Source organism: Myotis daubentonii, chromosome 7 (genome assembly GCF_963259705.1).
Source record: "Myotis daubentonii chromosome 7, mMyoDau2.1, whole genome shotgun sequence".
In the NCBI taxonomy this organism is placed as follows: domain Eukaryota; kingdom Metazoa; phylum Chordata; class Mammalia; order Chiroptera; family Vespertilionidae; genus Myotis; species Myotis daubentonii.
Genome location: NC_081846.1, coordinates 8,184,109 through 8,201,939, shown reverse-complemented (window position 1 = coordinate 8,201,939; position 17,831 = coordinate 8,184,109). Strand labels below are relative to the sequence as shown.

The window sequence follows — 17,831 nt, the reverse complement described above, 5'->3', positions numbered from 1 at the left end:
CCAGCCCTTCAAACACAGACACTGGGTCTCGTGTCAGAAATGATGCTGATGAACAGTCATTTACAAGAATGCGTGGGCCTGATTTTTCTTAAAGATGGATTCGCTTCCCTGTGAGGTTGTCCAATCGGTGGAAAATGCAGAGGAAAGAGCTCTGCAGGTTCAATGTGGAAAAGAAAGTAAAACAAGAAAACAAACAAACAAAAACCACTCTATGCTTTGGAGTGTTTTCTTTTATGATTGATGAAGAGTGAGCAATTTTTAACCTGGTCTATTAGAAGACTAGTTTTTGTTATTTCACTATCATGTGTGCAAATTCTGAGCCACACTGTACAGCATGTGAAAATAATTTCATAGACGTTTACAAACCATTTCTTATGGTTCTAGGGGCCTCAAATACAGTATATAAATATTCATTGTCACATATTTATGCATTTCAGTTCTCTATGATACGTTTTGAAACTTTATTTGCTATTTTTTCATATCACTTCATATTATTATTATTTTAAAACAATTCCTTAGTGATTTCTTCCTCAGTACTTCAGTTGTCCTTTTGTTCTTTTATTTGATTCTTTCATGGACGCCATGTTCTTTGGAAGCTTGTTTAGACCAAGTTAATGGCCTTTTAGGCTTCCTCCACGTGAATAGGAGTTCATTTTTTGAATAAGAAGAATTATATGTCATGCGGGGGGGGGGGAGGGGGTATCAGGATTTTAGAGATGCTTAGGCGAGGCATGGCCAAAAAAAGGTTGAGAACCACTGGTATAGACCCTGAAACTCCTCCTCCAATTTGGTAGTCTGAAATATAATAAAATGTTAAAATCTCTTATGAGAGAAGAGGAGGAAGGAGGAGGAGTAAGAGAAGAAGCAGGAGGAGGAGAAAGAGACCGACTTATCCTTTATGAATGCTCAGAAAGGTCAATCTTAGCGTCTTATTGGTATTGGAGATTAGTATTGATTTTAAATTCACTTCTTTTTTGGAGATATTTTATCTCAGAAACAAATTTATTATTAATATTTTAGGTTGCTTAGCACAAGTGGAAGTAGAATAACTTAAGGCACAACTGACTCAGTTTTAGAAAGAGAATCAGTACTTAGATTGTGTAACATTTTCTGGAAGACAGATGTGTCACTTGTTGCTTCTAAAAGTATGACAAGAAATCTGGATTTTCTTAGAGCCATTTCCCAGTAGGGTATTTTCCATCCCATCCTACCTTGTTCTTGATCACGCGTGCCCACAGACCCGCACTGGGTAACATTTCTTCTGGCTTCATTGCATGGCATATTCCATTCTCATTCGTAAAGACATCTCCAATCAAAGTAGCATGACACCCAAGTTGCAGAACTATGTGATGGCTTATATAGTGCTTGTAGGTTCCTTGTAGTGAAATTGCCTTCCTGGTCTCCTGAACGGTGATTATTCTCTTGGAGAACTGATAACAGTGGGATGCACCTTCCTGTAAGTGACATGTATGTCACTGTTTTATAATGCATTACTTTATTTGCCAAGATCGCCTAACTTATCCTAAAGATTTCTGGCCAACCAGGAGATGGCATATTCCTCTTGCATCATTGTATAGTTAAGCCACAGGGTGCAGATCTGACCACGTTTTCTTTGCATGGATAGTCCCCTCAGTGGAAATGTCCTTGGCATCTGCTTCTCGTGACTTGGGGTTGCCCCATCTGGTCTGAGCCACAGAGGTTAGCACCTCAGCTCTTCCTGGGGGCTGGTCCTAGGCCCTGATCTCACAGTGTCCTGAGTGCGGAGGTAGCTGGGAGTGTAAGGGAGGCCTCTGTGTGATAATCTAACAGGCGTGCAGAGTGTAAGTGGCTCTGCTGGTGCCCACGGTCCTGCAGTGTCCCAGCTCGGTCCCCGCCTTTTCTTACACCCATGCTGCCTGTCTCCACTCTTGTCAACCTTTTCCTTGTGTGTGTGTGTGTGTGTGTGTGTGAATTCTGTCATCAGAGCACATAAAGCACTAATGTCCTTTCAAAGCTGTCTATTTGGATGTCACACATTCAGAAAGTCTCTGAGCCTACCATGGCGATCTCCAGTTGTGCTCCGGCCCCTCACCGGATGTGACCACACTTCATCCCTTTGATGATGGGCTTAGAGCTCCCCCTGGGAGGGTGCCTCAAAGAAATGTGTGGGTGCTCTCTGGTACATACATAGGGATACCTATTATGTGTGTGCATTGAGAAGCTGGGGTTAACACAAGTTATAGCCATTTGCTTTTTTTTTTCTTCTAGAAGAAACATCTATATTGAAAGCAGTGGCCGGTCACATAGAAATTCAGCCGAACTTTTTTTTTTAAGTCGATGTAAATCTCCCATGCTGTTTAAATGTCGGAACTAAATTTACCAAACTTGGCAGATTTTTAAAGCGGAGCAGGACTGCCAAGTGTTCCCAATTTCAAGCAGAGAGTTCTGACACTTCCTGCAATCCTTGCAGGAGGCACCTGCTGGTAATTGCCACTTCACAATCCCTTCCCTGGCGCCTACCTGGCGAGCTGGCATCTCTGCACCCCAGCGATGGTTACAGTGATGATAAAGTGTCAGGACAGAACGGTCCAAAATAAGCCACAGCGCCTGCAAGGCAAGCGCCTTCCCACCACATCTTCCTGCCGGAGGAGCCTTGGGATTAGACTGCGGCTCTTGACATCACAGCCAACTGGTTTCCCCAAATAATACAGGGGGTGGGTATGGGAGACAGAAACACGCCCCCCCCCCCCCCAGATCTGACTCGGCCTCTTTTCCCATCTAATCAGGGCCTGCTGTCCGAGATCCTCCGGAAGGAGGAAGACCCGCGGACGGCCTCGCAGTCCCTCCTGGTGAACCTGCGGGCCATGCAGAATTTCCTCAACCTCCCCGAGGTGGAGCGGGACCGCATCTACCAGGACGAGCGGGAGCGGAGCATGAACCCCAACGTGAGCATGGTGTCCTCGGCCTCCAGCAGCCCCAGCTCCTCCCGGACCCCTCAGGTGAGATGTGCGCCCCGCGGACATTTCTCTCTCTGCCCTGGAAGCAGCTGGCCGGCACTGCGGGTTTTCCCTGGAAACAGACGTAATTCAGGGTTCTGAGTCCACGGGGCGTGTTGCTGAGAGGACAGGGAACCGACCGTGTGCAGTGGGCTGTGCTTTGCTATGTCCTGTGCCGTGGGTGTCCCTTTGGGAGCAGAAGTACCATCCTTCCCCCCGCGGCAGGAGAGCAGGGGACGGAGGAGGGAGACGGGGGAGGCTGTGTCCACCTGGAGCTGCTTCATCATCAAGGAGGGAGCGAGGGGTTTGTGTGAGCTGAGTGTGCGTCGCCAGCACCCTGCTTTTCCTTACATCATGTTTACTCCGGGCGGGGGGGGGGTAGCGGGGGTCAGGGGGCACATGAGGATCCAAACTCTGCTTTGTGTGATCTGAGGAAGACAGAATGGGGAGGGACCTGGCGTGATGGGAGCTCCCATGTGCAGGGACCCCTCACAATGGCTGGATCGTTCACGGAGCCTTTAGAACATGGTCATGGGAAGGTAGGCCTTCATTATTCTGCTTCCCAGGTGACCCCCGGGACTCCAGGGCGCAGCTGCCCATCCTCCTCTCTCCACAACTGTAAGGCATTCTGTTCTCAGCTCCTCTGGCCGATGCGGGCAGCTAGTCACTCCATGGGCTGCAGAGATCCTCACTGAAGGGTCCAGCCAGTCACGAGTCATTTTCCATTCAGATCTGAACCCCTCATTTCCAGCCTATTACCTCCGATCCTTAAGCTGCACTACTCTCTGGGAGGTTGAGGACACAGCCATCTCCTTCCACTGTTGCCAGGATGGTTGCAAATTCCCTCTCAGTGGTAGTTCTCAAGATAATCAACAGATGCACGTTTGTACAAATCAGAAAAATGGGTACTTTGAAATCAAAGGACTTTTTGCTTAGATGCTATAGTGTGTGCGTGTGTGAGTTTGTCTTCTGGTAAGTCCCAAAGAACGGATCAAGCATACAAGCAGAATTGTATTCTAGTAGAAATATTTGAGCTTTTTCATATACATCCGTTTTCTTTCACATTTTCTAACTTTCATAATTTTGTACTCCGCAATAAATTTTTAACTGAAGATCATTTTCTATCCGGCAGTCAAACTGCGATGCTTACACTTTAGTCTTTAGCGAATGATGAGCTGTAATGACTGTTCAACCAAAAATAAGTCTCTTAACTGCTTACTTTGGACGAGTGTAACCAAGCTTTTGTATGGGATTTTTTTCCCCATTTTGGGACATACATATTAGGCTATTGAATTGGGTGAGCTGTTGATTTGCACTAATATTTACTTCTATTAAATCTGCCAGTATTTTTGCTGCTTCTGAAGTCCTTTAAAGCATGATGGGAGAGTCCAGCCATGCTTCCTGGCTGTGCACCCGCACACCTCTCCTGAGAAAGCCACTCCCACTTGTTAGAAAATCCCGCAGGTCTGTGTGCTCCTTCGTGATATTTCTCCGGCACCATTGTCCTAGGTGTCTTCTCAAACACCTGAGAGCTGTCAGAGCCAGACCAGCTTACAAGGCCGCACAGAGCCAGGAGTTTGCTTTTTTCAATAGCACAGAATCCCACCCAGGAAATTCCTAGGCAGAGGTGCCCTTCGGGACAAGGATAACAGGGAAATGAATCGTTTAATGTCACAGTTTTGAGATTTATGAAAATAAATATAAAATGTTTTTCTCAGAATATTTTTGAGACTACAGCTATGGCACCAGCATTTCACATTCTCTGGGTCATTCTTGTTTTCCTATTGGTTAAACATTGAGAAAGGGGAAGTTGTTAAAACATTTCATGATTATGTATGTACTCAGAATTCTTACCGACATGCTTCAGCAGTGAAGGTCCGTGGCGAGTAAAGCTTCCACATGAGAAAACATGTTAGATACCCCCTGAGGCAGCCTTTTGGTGGGAGTCAGCCTTACAGAGGTTCATGGAGATTATTTTCCAAACCCCAATTGGTTTAAAGCAAATTGAAGAATTTTAAATTTATTTTATTATTATTTTTTAAATCCTTACCCAAGGATATGTTTATTGCTTTTTAGAGAGAGGGAGGGAGAGAGAGAGAGACATCAACTGGTTGCCTCTCATATGCACCCCTACTGGGGATCCAACCCACAACCTGGGTATGTGCCCTGACTGGGAATTGAACCCGTGACCTTTTGTTGTATGGGATGACGCTCCAACCAACTAAGCCAGGGCAAGACATTTCAGATTTGAAATTACACCTCCAGAGTCTTCTCATAAGGCTTCAGTTGGCCCGTAACCCTTGATGTACTTAATAATAACAGAACAATACAAGGATAAGGGCGGTCATTTATTGAGCACTTACTGTGTATCAGGTATTGTGAGCATTTTGCCTGAATTGGATCTTCACTGTTTTGCATTGTTATCCCCATTTTACAGATGAGAAAACTGGGGCCACATGGCTGAGTGGTAGAGCTAGGATTTGAACTCAGGTTGCCCTAATTCCAAGTCCTGGGCTCCTAACAACATAGCGTAGTGCTTCGAGGGCTTTCATTGTAGCCCCCAGGATTTTACAGAGGATTTGATCAGTCAGGTGAGAGAGTCAGTGAGGCTAATAAGAAACCCGAGTTGAGAAAGGCAGAAATAATGTGCTAAAGCATGCACTCGACAGGGAGAGTACTAGAAATTTTGAGAAGGAAAAGGAATTTCTTGCAAAAAGTGACAGGCAGTTGGATTGGTATAGGCAGACTCCCAACTGGAGGGCAAGCAGATTCCTGTGAAACTAGCGTTGGTGTAACCTGGAGATTTGGGAGGCAGATTCGCACCGTGGCCCTGAGCCCACGCTTTGGCACCTGAAAGGATTGTATTCAGAATATGGTTGTCTCACTTGCTTTTGCCTGTCTTCCAGGAGGTCCAATAGCATCTTTCATTATCACTTGTCTTCATCTGTAAAATGAAAATAAAGTCTAACTCATTGAGTTTTTAGAAGAATTAAATGAGATAACAGAAATAAAATGCTTTCTTGAGGGCCTGCCACATAAAAAGCTCAGCATCAGTTCTTCTTATTTTTTGGTAATAATTAGAAAATCTTATGAGACAGGGAGGTCAAAGGGGAATGGTAAAAGTCACCGATGGCTCTTAGGAATCCAAGCCGTCAGGGCAACTTGGGACATTCGCTCTGGCTTCGAGGTCATTGAGAATGATCCCAAGTTGTCCAGACTACCTGCCCTGTCTTCCCCCAAACCTGTGTTGCTCAGCCCAGTGGGGACAGCTTAGGACACCCATAGAGGGACAGTGGTGATTTGGGACTACTCGCTTGGTTTGGGATTAAGGGTAAGTGGGGACAAAAGGAAAAACAACCCACTTTAGACCAAATCAGCTGGTTACGCTCATGAAGCCAAGGATTAGGGCGGATGCGTGCTGCCAGGGCTTCTGACGAAGCCACCCAGCCCCTGGCATCACACACCAGGGCAAGCGCTGACCGTCTTTTCGATCAAGTAGCACCAAACGTTCCAGGGTTCTCCCAACCCCAAGAAGTACAGACCCCTTCTCTATTGTCCTTCATTTGTCTCTGAAGCTGATGGGAAATCATTCAATTAAAATGAGCGCTGCAGAATACATAAAACCACAATATGAGTTTAAGAAAATGAAAACGCCACATCAAAGGCATTCCGAAGCCTCGTTTCATGAAATGAAATTTTATTTCATTCCCACTGATTTCCTAGGTGAAATTAGGTGACTGTCTGGGTCGCATAATGATGATAACGATGGGGAACCACACATACTCGGATGACATACGTGAAGCTTTAATAAAGAATGAGAGCGACTCTGGGGAGTGCATTCAATTGAGTAATAATTTATTATTTAGAGACCGCTACCCATTTACTCATTTTCTTTTTTTTCTGGAAGAATTGGCCCTCCCTGCGAGGTATGCCATTTTTAGAAAGCGAGAGGTAGCTGTGTGTGTCCTGCGTGCGTGGCCGGCAGTTAAGTGATGGCTTTCAGTTCCCCGGGCGCGGCCTACCTGTGAGCCGCCTGGGGTTCCGTGAGGGAAGGAGCAGGCTGTGCAGGGCTCCGCCTGTCCTATAGGAATGCACCGCAATTATTTCCAATCACAATTAACCCGATTAGAATAATGGACAGGAAGTGTCCCTCTGTAGCTAATGCTGTTTGGCATCAGCTGACTGAAATCCTTGGGTAATTTCTGCACAGATGGCTGGGCTGAATGCGGCACTTTTTGAATGATTGTTTTCACGGTCTCTTGGTAGGCCAAAACCTCCACACCGACAGCAGACCTCCCCATCAAGGTGGACGGCGCCAACGTCAACATCACAGCTGCCATTTACGACGAGATCCAGCAGGAGATGAAAAGGGCCAAGGTGTCCCAAGCCCTGTTCGCCAAGGTGGCTGCAAATAAAAGTCAGGTGAGCGGTGCTTAAAGGAGCAGAGGCGAGCACCGGGGTTCCACTGTGCTCCTCCTCCCTCCCATAAAAATACATCTGTTCCCATAGTAATAACAACAGCAGGAATCCCGAGGGGACCTGTCGTGTTCCGAGTTTGGCGCCACAGTTTGCTTTTATTCCCATTGGAGTTCAATATAGAGACTAAGTCAAAACCCAGACTTGTGTCTGTTAAAGAATCGTTGAAAAAAGAATTGGCCTCGAATGATTTCTCTTCTAATTCTAAACACTGCTATGTATTCTTTCTTCTGTTCTTTTTTTCCCTTTCTCTCTCTCTCTCTCTCTCTCTCTCTCTCTCTCTCTTTGTGTATATGAGCCAAACTTGATATGTACAGAACAGCATCTTTCTGAGACCGCATCTCAGCCACGTCTCATCGCCTCTCACTCCCAGCAGAGGCCTGGCTGACATTGGTGTAATAACTGCTTTTCAAGCCCCAGAGACACCTTGTGAGTCAGGTGTTCCTTTTATGTGTAGAATACAGTTGTTTCTCTGGGAGAAAACACACGTGAGGGCCCAGGGTGTGTGCTAAAAGCTCTAACAGGAACACACGGCAGCGTCTCCAGTGCAGATCTGTGCAGAGCGGGGGTGGTGGGGCGGAATGCTCCGGGGACCAACGTAGACAGATGCTTAGGGTTTTGGAAATTTATTTCTGAAAGCAGCAACCGTGGATGGGATCCACTGTCTGTTCCCATTCCTTTAAAGGGACAACCACCACCCTGTCCAAGAATGGGCTAGATCAGTGGTCGGCAAACTGCGGCTCACGAGCCACATGCGGCTCTTTGGCCCCTTGAGGGTGGCTCTTCCACAAAATACCACGTGCGGGCGCGCATGTACAGTGCGATTGAAACTTTGTGGCCCATGTGCAGAAGTCGGTATTTTGTGGAAGAGCCACCCTCAAGAGGCCAAAGAGCCGCATGTGGCTCGCAAGCCGCAGTTTGCCGACCACTGGGCTAGGTGGATGTGCCTGCTTATTTCTCCCCGAGATGAACAATGACCTAATGCACGGTGGAGGGGACGAAGTTGGCTGCAGCATCATTCTGAGAGCCCTTTGATTCTGAGCTTGATTTCCTCTGTGGCCTTTCATGACTAATGTTCCCATCCCTGCGAAGTAAGTGGTAAAAAGATCCGTCGTCTCCCCAACAGATCTTCCATTGTGTGCTATGAAGAAAGGAAGTTACTGAATATTGTGTTTCTATTAAGCAAGAAGGTTTTCAATAAAAATCAAGTTTCAAAAAAGATTTTATATATAATTTAAGAGAGAGAGAGAGAGAGAGTTAGGTGCTATATTTAGGCTAATTATGGGGCTTAGCCATTTTTACCTGCCGCTTGGCAGTTACCTGACTTAAGTTATTTTTCAGATGTTGATAAAGGGAAAGGAGTAGAAGATCAAGGAACTTTGACGAGAATGGAAATATTTGTTTCCCTTTCCAATGTTAATGTAGAAATGTTTCCAGATTATTCCTATTATCGCTCATCAGTGAAACCGTTGAAAGGCAGTTTGCTAAGATTTGATGTCCAACCATAGAATGAAATACATGAAAAGAAAATACCATGGAGCCTTCCTGAACTGTTCGATGCATAAAATCCCATGGACCACATGGCAAAATATAATGAGAGTTGGAGCTGTTAAACGAATAAAGCTGTTAAATGCATAATGCCACTTGGCAAAACTACTGTGCATTTAATGGTTTTCCACTGTGTAATAAAGGACATATGTGGTAGATGTGCAGCGGGTATAAAAGCTACACAATTGATTTTGCAAACCTGCCCCTTAGTCGTGACTTGACGTAAATATTAAAAGTTTCACTCAGTCCTTATTTTTTTTTTTTTAATAAGAAGCTTTCAAGAAAAAATGAAGACCACAGTCTGAGAACTTGATTCAAAATGCCTGTGATCTTCCTATTGGCTTGGCACCGTGGCTTCTGGAAAGAGTGATGCCCTCAGCCTCCAGAAATAACTCAGGTGGCTGAGTGAAAGCCGCGGTGCCAGGCGGCCCACAGTTAGTGCTCCAAATGCGCGGTGCCTCCAAAGAACGCGGTAGCCCCGGTTCTGTAGAATCTGGAGGAAAATGTAGTCCCAGGAACTCATGTGCTGAAGGATGAGACTGAGCCTGAGTGGGGATCCGGCGCTTTGCAGTTTTTCTGTTTTCCTTTGGGACCATGGTCTCGTGCTCATTTGTGAATGGGGAACCTTGCTGGAAATAGCTGACAAGATGGGCAAATCAAATGCTGAGCTTTTTGAAATGGTGATTTAACAGACGACATTCGCTCCGTTTTATGAGCACCAGCTTTGGCTTTATGAAAAGCATCTTTAGTGAAATCAGTTGCATGATTCGGTACTTTGCACGTGTCTTTGGTGCCTACCCACAGGGTGCATGCACAGGACTAATTGTGGGACTTCGGCCACGGTACTTAACCCCTCCAGGCTGCAGTGGGGTGTGGCCACGCTCTCTTCCTTGCACTGAAGGATGGAGAGCAAAGGTTCCCCCCTTTCCTCCCTTCAGTGTGTTTCTTGGAGAGGTCAGGGATCCTTGCATGGCCGGAGGAGGCTGCTGGGTAGGGAGGCTTCCTCATTCTCTCGGATGTGAAATCAGGGGAACCTTTCATGAGGAGCTTGGGGAAAGGGAGTGGGCGTGGAACCTTGAAGGCCCAGTTCAAATAGACACCATGGCCCCTCCACTTCCATATTAACTATCTTTTAAAATAGAAATAAACCCTCCATTAAACCACATTCACTCTTTGGTGTCAGTTGCTGTCCTCAGCTATTAAGAATAATACCTAACACTGTGTGTGAGGCAAGCTTTGAATGAGAAGTAGGAAAAAGAAAGGAAAATTTTAGAGAGATTGCAGGTTCTGGGCCCAGATGGTCCCTGAGGGCTTAAGTGTTGAGGGACACAATGGGAAGAGGGATTCAGAAAAGGAGCTGAAAGAGTGACAAGCTTTTGAGGTTTGGCTTAAGGTCCTGCTGGTGGGATATATTCCTGGGAAGTGTGTGTGATTCCGTAGTGTGTGGGTTATGTCAGGATGCATTTGCGTACAGGTCTCAGTGGCAGGTCCTTTTAAAATAAGGCAAAAAATGAAGGAGAAACAGATAACTTTACATAAAGAAAAATACTGGATATGTTATTTGGTTTGTTTTCCTCTTATTGCTCTTTGCTATTGGAGTTTATAATACATTCAGTATATGTGCTAACATAATCTTTTCATTTCAGTTCTGGGTTACCATATTAATCTTCGCTTTTGTATCTCTTTTTAAAAAATGTCCCAGGCACAATTTAGTTGCATATATATTTTAAAAATACCTCTATTATATGTTAAAGTAATAATATCCTCACTTTAGAAAATTTAGAAAATGAAGAAATGTATAAATGAGGAAATACGAGTCCCTCATGATTCTACTACTCAGAGATAGTTACTGTTCACATTTTAGAGTCTTTCCTTCTAATGTACATATATGTATGGGTGTGCACAGGGATGTTTACGATCATACTGTATGACACATAATTATAAGACAAGTCAAAAGTACAATTTTTAAGGCCAACTTTTTATGTAGGGGCATAAAAATACTATCTTTAGTCTCATTAGTTAATTTCTTTTCCTTTAGAAAATATTATACAAGGATCAAAGGTTTGCCTCTTTACACAAGTTATATTATGAGTTTTCCTTTTGGGAGATGGCTTTATAGGGAAGAGTTAGCTCAGGCCAATGGACGCAGATCTTTACCCATCTTTTTGGTATAAACCATGACAGGAAGTACAGACCATATGATGCCCCATGTAAAATGAGTTGGCGATCTTAGTCTTACTCCTGATGATTTTGCTTTTGCCATCTTGGATTCAGCGCGGAAGGCAGACTAAAATGAGGCAGGCAGCCTCACCTGAGCAGCTGCGCCTGTTGCTGGCCAGTAATTTCTATAGCCTACCAAGGAGAGCTTTCTACTCTTGTCAACTGGGGTATGGATGCCATAATGTCAGGGCTGGCCACCAACTTCAAATAAAGAACTAAGCCGTTTACACTCTAAGTGCCATTTGAAAAAATGATGATGCCACATGGTAAAGAAATTAGATTTCTCAACATTCCTGTTTCATTGTTGGGTTGAACCTGTCTTTGATTCTCTGCCTTTTCTCTCAGCATAATCTTAGAGGATTAGATTCTAGTGAGATTTTGTAAGCAGAATTCCCTCAAGATCTGTATCCACGTTATAGTGAGGAGTTGGGATCTTTTTACTGTGCCCACCATTAGTTATGTTAAGGTTTCATGCCCTAAAACTAGCTTTTATGGGAGCCCTTAATTAGCTATCAACAGAGATTAATCACAGAGTTCATATGCAGATCTTAAAATGTCAGATGCATTTACCCACTGCTAATGTTCATGTACTGGTTTTAAGCGCAACTTGACTGCAGAAACCTTGAGTTGCATGGTTTTGCCTGTTTATGACACAGCGCCTTTGGACACTTGCATGCAACTTTGAAACCAGTCAGGTTGGCATATTAAAGCCCCGTCCCTGAACACTCCCAGCAATCTTTTCAAGAGGACATTGAGTTAAAGCAGGGTTCTTACATGTGGAGAATGTTGGTGCCTATGAATGATTCCTACCACTTTTCTGTAGACACGGTTTATCTTCTCCCTTTCACGGGGTCAAGAGTAGGGTGAGGCAAACTAGGTCCTAGGATGTACAACATAAGGAGGCCTGAACTTTCAGAGCCACACCCCTTACATTTTGTGCACTAGTCGCTTGCCTGCCTCACCCTAGAACCAGCCCCGATCTTTAAAAACAACTACCATTCCCAGTTTTCTGATGTGTTTGGTTTTTTCCCTCTTGCACTTACAAGTTTTTGAGGCACTTTGCACAATAGATAGTATTGTGTCATAGGTATGCTAGAATTTGGACCTGAAGTCAGGGCCTGGAAATATTTTTGTTGTTTTCTGCTTCATATTTTAATACATTTTACTGGTAAGACCTTTCTACTACTTAAGTGGAGAAGAACACAATTCCAATTCATTCATCTTTTTGACAGATATGGACAACTTTTTTCAGATGCATGTTCCCATGTACACATGTATGTGTGTGTACATATTTATATAAACTCATACCGAATTTTCACACTCTTAGGTAGCAATGTGTATCCTATGTATCTAGGGTAAGGAGAGCAGAATGATTTTATAAAATCCCCTCTTGAGCCGAAGCCGGTTTGGCTCAGTGGATAGAGCGTCGGCCTGCGGACTGAAGGGTCCCAGGTTCGATTCCGGTCAAGGGCATGTACCTGGGTTGCGGGCACATCCCCAGTGGGGGGTGTGCAGGAGGCGGCTGATCGATGTTTCTCTCTCATCGATGTTTCTGGCTCTTTATCTCTCTCCCTTCCTCTCTGTAGAAAATCAATAAAATATATTAAAAAAAAAATCCCCTCTTGACTTGAGCCCTCTCTAACAGAGGTGAAGGAATTGGTCTGAAATAAAATTTTCATTACTCCCAATTACAGACTCAGTCTTTACAAGCACATCCATAGACATGTGAGGGACATGCCCGGAGAGAGCTGAAAATTGGTCCCCATGAAAATACAGTTTGGAACTTAGCGTACCATTTTGAAAAATAAAGACAGAAGCGGGCCATTTTTACTTCACACATGCAAGGCCTAAAATAATTAACCATGAACTAAAACCAAATGCCCAGCACCCACCTTTGTTCGGGCTGAGGTGACCCCCTGTCAGGCATTCGCTGAAGCCCTTGATGAGTCTCCCTTGCCATTAGCCTTTTACCCATTTCAGCTTCCTGATTAGGTTATCTTGAATCATTAGGGGGTTTATTTATTTTAATAGACACTTATTGGATTCATGAAAAGAGAATTCGGTGACTAAGAAACAAGAGCTGAATATTATCTGGCTCATTTCACACTTCACAAGAGTCTCAACCAGATGAAGAGAAATCCTCTCACAGCTACAGAAGTTTGTTTTGGGACTTCGTGTGCTTCCATTTAGAAAGCGAACTGTCTGTGGTTAATAATCTGAATTTCCTTCTGAGACGCTCAGAAAACATTTCCTTTCGGGTGCATATGCTGACATTTTCTGTATTGGAAATGTGGGTGAGTAAATGGCCTTTTACATGGCTGGTGTAGGAATCCTTGAGTCATCCTCCCAAGGCTGTTCATTTGCCCACTTATTTATTGGCGTTCCCAGCGGGGCAAAGGTGGTGGGGGCCATTGACTGAAGATTGAATTCACCCATCAGCTCTGTGCTAGACACATGAAGGGGAACAGGAATAGCTGTGACAAGGCCCTGCCTTCAAGGCTCATAATACCTTACTTAACAGGAACGGCCATTTATGTGTGTGTTTTTTTGTTGGAGATCAAAGCCCGCTGTGAACCTGTGTGTGTTGCTGAGCAAACCCTGGTTTGTATTTGTTCTAAAATATTATAAAAACTAGGAAATGTGTCACCAACATGGAATTTATTTATTTTTTTTGTTTATTTATTTATTTATTTTTAAGGAGAAAACATGGGGAAGTTGGAATCATTACCAGTGTCCTGGCGGTAGGACAACAAGTACCTAATAGGCGATGACATTTCAGTACCACGGACAGGAACCTTAATCTTCCCACTTGCATCCCCTCCCCCATCACGTAACCTTAAGTTTTGGAGCTAGGATTCAAGCTTACATCTGATGGACTTCAAACTCAGACACTGGCCTGTGTTAAAAGACCTCACTGGTCATTGGAAAATTCTCAGCCTTTGACATGTCATTTGGAGAATACGTCATCACTCACTTATTGGCTACCTGAAAATTTTAAGATTTTTTTCTTAGTGAAATAGATATTGCCTTTCCTCATTCATTTTAACCCAGGAAAGCTTTAAAATGCTTCATCTGAACAACAACAGCAACACACACAGAAAAAAATGATTAAAAAGATGAGAATGGATTTTTTAAAATGATTGCTATAGTGTGGCATTTAGGTCATTATTTTTTTAAATGAAACTCCTAGAGAATGAAGCTGATGAAGTATGTATTTTACTACAGCCAGGCCACTGTGAGTCCATGGTGTTCTCAACTTTATCCCAGTGTTTTCTCGAAGGACTTGTTAGGAAAGGAGGTAGGAAGGAGGGGAGTTAGGAAGGGAGGGAGGAAGGTACTCCTCGCCAACTGTAACTCCAAGTTTGAGGCTGAGAAATTCTACACTCATTTCTATATACTCTAATAATTTCAGCTCAGTCCTATGAGCACTCACTGAGCAATTTTTATGGGCAAGGTCCCAGAGTCTCCGCTGAAAGGGCTGGATTGAGGAAGAAGCCGTCCCTTTCCCTCCAGCCCCATCAGGAAGCTGACGGTTGTGATGGGAACGCAGACGTGCTCACCCATCACAATAATCATCATCAAGTTGTGAAAGAGTATAAGCAAAATGCCTTGCGGTCAAGCGAGGCTGAGCAACCAGTTTTCAGGAGATCAGCTGAGACCATGTTGGCTGAGCCTTGAAGCACAACTTCTCATGGGGGACGAGGGTTGAGTCTGAGACATTTCAGCCAAGGGAGTAACTCAAGGAACATGAGCTGTAGCTAACACTTGTAATTCACTTAGCCTCAGTTTTAGCTAAAGAAAGCTTAATTGACTATGGAAACATTCAGCCCACCTTTGGTTAAAACTTACAACCATCCTCAAAGAGAAATCACACATAGGTACCGACCCCACAGTTCATGCATGGAGATAGGATTCACCAAGCAGATTTGGGGACTGAAAGTAACTCACTGTGGGAGCACGAGGTCAATAGAGAAATGGGTGGGAGATGAGACCATGAAGGAAAACCAGGAGCCAGTTGTGGTTCTTACTGCTTCCTCTTTTAATGCTTTCGAATTGTGAATGAGAGATGTCTCATTTAAGTAACTCACCAGTGACTACCACTTTGCTAACGGACAAACTATGGGGTTATTACTCATCTTCCAGAAAGAAATAATGACACATGTCTTCAAGTAGTAAGCATTGCTAATACATTGACAACATAATTTGCTTTGTAAATTTAGATTGATGTACAACTTTATAGGAACACGTGGATTTGTAAATAAACTATATTTTGATGGGTGTGCGTGCCGCATCCCCTTCACAGTGGAAAAGGAGGATCAGACTTGTTTTTTTCTACTGAGGGGAATATATTTGGTTAAGAGGCTGACAGCATGGCTAAACTGAGATGTTAATAGGTACTATTTGCATATGCCCTGAATGTGTGAGAATGCTTTAACCATCGATTACAAGGATGCAGCCTTTAAACCTATATTCCCTCTCTGGAGTCCCTATGTTTATTTATTCATTTTTTTTAACAAATTTTAGACTCACAGAAATGTTGCAAAAGAGTAGTTTCCATATATCCCTCACGTAACTTTCTCTAATGTTAACACGTTACATCAAAAAAATTACTATAGTGCAATAATTAAAACCAGGTCATCAACATTTTTAATATAATTAACTAAACTTAAAAAATGTACTCTAATTTCCATAGTTTTCCTCTAAGTCCATTTCCTGTTCAAGAAACCACACAGCATTTTTTATTATTTCTCCTTAGTTTCCTGTAGTCGGCGACTGCTTCTTAGACTTTCCTTTTTTTTTTTGGCCTTGCCATTTTCACAGAATGCTTTTTTGTTGGCCATCTCTCAATGTGGGTTTGTCATGATTCGATTGAGGTTACGCATTTTGGGCTAGACTACCGCAGTGTGTGTCTTTTGTGGTGCATCACATCACAGGATTCATGGTGTCCGCATGTCATCGCTGGTGATGTTGACCTTGATCACCTTGGTCAAGGTGATTTCTTCTTTGTCCTTTAATCCTAATAGTCAACTATTATCTGCTATTTCTGGCAAATAAGGTAACAAATCATGGAATGTACCATATTAATTTCCCAGAAGCTCCAAGAGGGTAACCACTTGCCTGAAAGTCACTCAGTTACTTAACGTTGGAGCAGGAACTTAGCAGTTAGGTCTCTGGGATCCAAGTTGAATGCTCTCTGTGCTTCTCAGCTGTGCTCAAACACTTAGCCTTAGTTTTACCACACTAAAAAAGCTCAACTGACTATAGGAATATTTAGCCAACATTTGGTCAAAACTTACAACCAGATTAAAAGCTCATGGTGCCTCTCACAGAACTGGCCAGGGCTGAGAATCAGATGAACGTCTGTATCAGTATTTCCAAAATGGAACTCATTCTCCTGGAATGCACCACATACCACACAGGGAACAACAACAAAAAACCTACTTGAGATTTTTAACAGAAAAAGGAGATTTGTTTATTAATAATTCATGAGTTCCCATTGAACATGCACGGCAGAAACAGTGCTATTCAATAGAGAATACTGTCATCTGTCACTGTTTTATTTGACATTTACACTTTTTTTTTTTTTGCCTGATACTGCAAAACTTTCTTGGATGGCATGCAAAATTTATATAGATGAAAAAAATCCCAAAGTGGGGACTCTGTCTCTCCTGAGATGGGTTCACTCACAGTTACATGCATGTGTGTTCAGGCAAGAGCGTGGTACTTTCTCACACATTCATTAGCCACCAAACAAGCTCATGAGACATCCCACTGAGAAAACAAAGATAAGCTTCCCGAATGGCCTGGTGGAAGGGTGGCGTGAATAAAATGATGGAGGGTGAGATGGGAGGTGAGGTGGGAGAATAGATTTCTGGAAGGTGAGCATAAAATAGGGAGAGTGAGGAGAAAGCAAATCATGGCTGCCGTGAAGCAAATGGACCAGGACACATTGCCACTTCAGACGCAAAATAAATAACTTATAAATGACACCACGGGAGCTCTGTGAGTGGGGAATCCCGGCATTCAGTAGAACCAGTGACAGCGAGAGCTCCTTGCCGTTTGGTGCTGCTGTAAGGCTCCTGACAATCTTTCTGCTCCGTAGGTTAGTTATTATTTATAAAAATCGCAGAACCAGCTGATACATTCATAAGCTAATTATTGAAGCAGCTGGGTACACATGGTGCAATATGTCCAAGGCTGTGAAGTATCACAGATTTCTCGGGGCCTGCTGCGGAGGGGGCGCGCTGCGGAAGGCTCCAGCCCTTAATCTGATCAGCCAAGCAAACACTTGGTGGGGAAACTAGATTAATAACCCTCTAAATACCATGAATGTGCTTCATCTTCAAAACCGGGTTCCCTTAAACACGCGATTAGCTCAGCTCCACCAGGAATGGGGGCGGGGGGGAGTGCTCTGGTGCCCCGGGAACAGGGTCCTGTTGGCTCCCTCCCTGTGCCAGAAATTAATTTGGTTTGCTTATGTCTGCACACATGATCACACTTGTGTCTAATCCGCTCCCTAATAGCTTCAAGGTCGGGACCTCGCATGTCAGTGGGCAAATTGAGCACCACACTCCTTAAAGACTGATGGCAGACAGCAGGGCCCGCGACCAG

The 17,831-nt window shown here is 44.0% G+C and overlaps 1 protein-coding gene across 10 annotated transcripts in view; it reads left to right on the top strand.

Moving 5' to 3' along the window:
* The window catches only part of SATB2 (SATB homeobox 2), a 184,478-nt gene that overhangs the window by 129,981 nt on the left and 36,666 nt on the right, over positions 1 to 17,831 (top strand). For all 10 annotated transcript variants that reach the window (XM_059702663.1, XM_059702661.1, XM_059702662.1 and 7 more), the window contains 2 exons: positions 2,766 to 2,978; positions 7,242 to 7,397. In XM_059702663.1, coding sequence (XP_059558646.1) covers positions 2,766 to 2,978; positions 7,242 to 7,397 — 369 coding nt within the window. The remainder of the gene's footprint in view (positions 1 to 2,765; positions 2,979 to 7,241; positions 7,398 to 17,831) is intronic.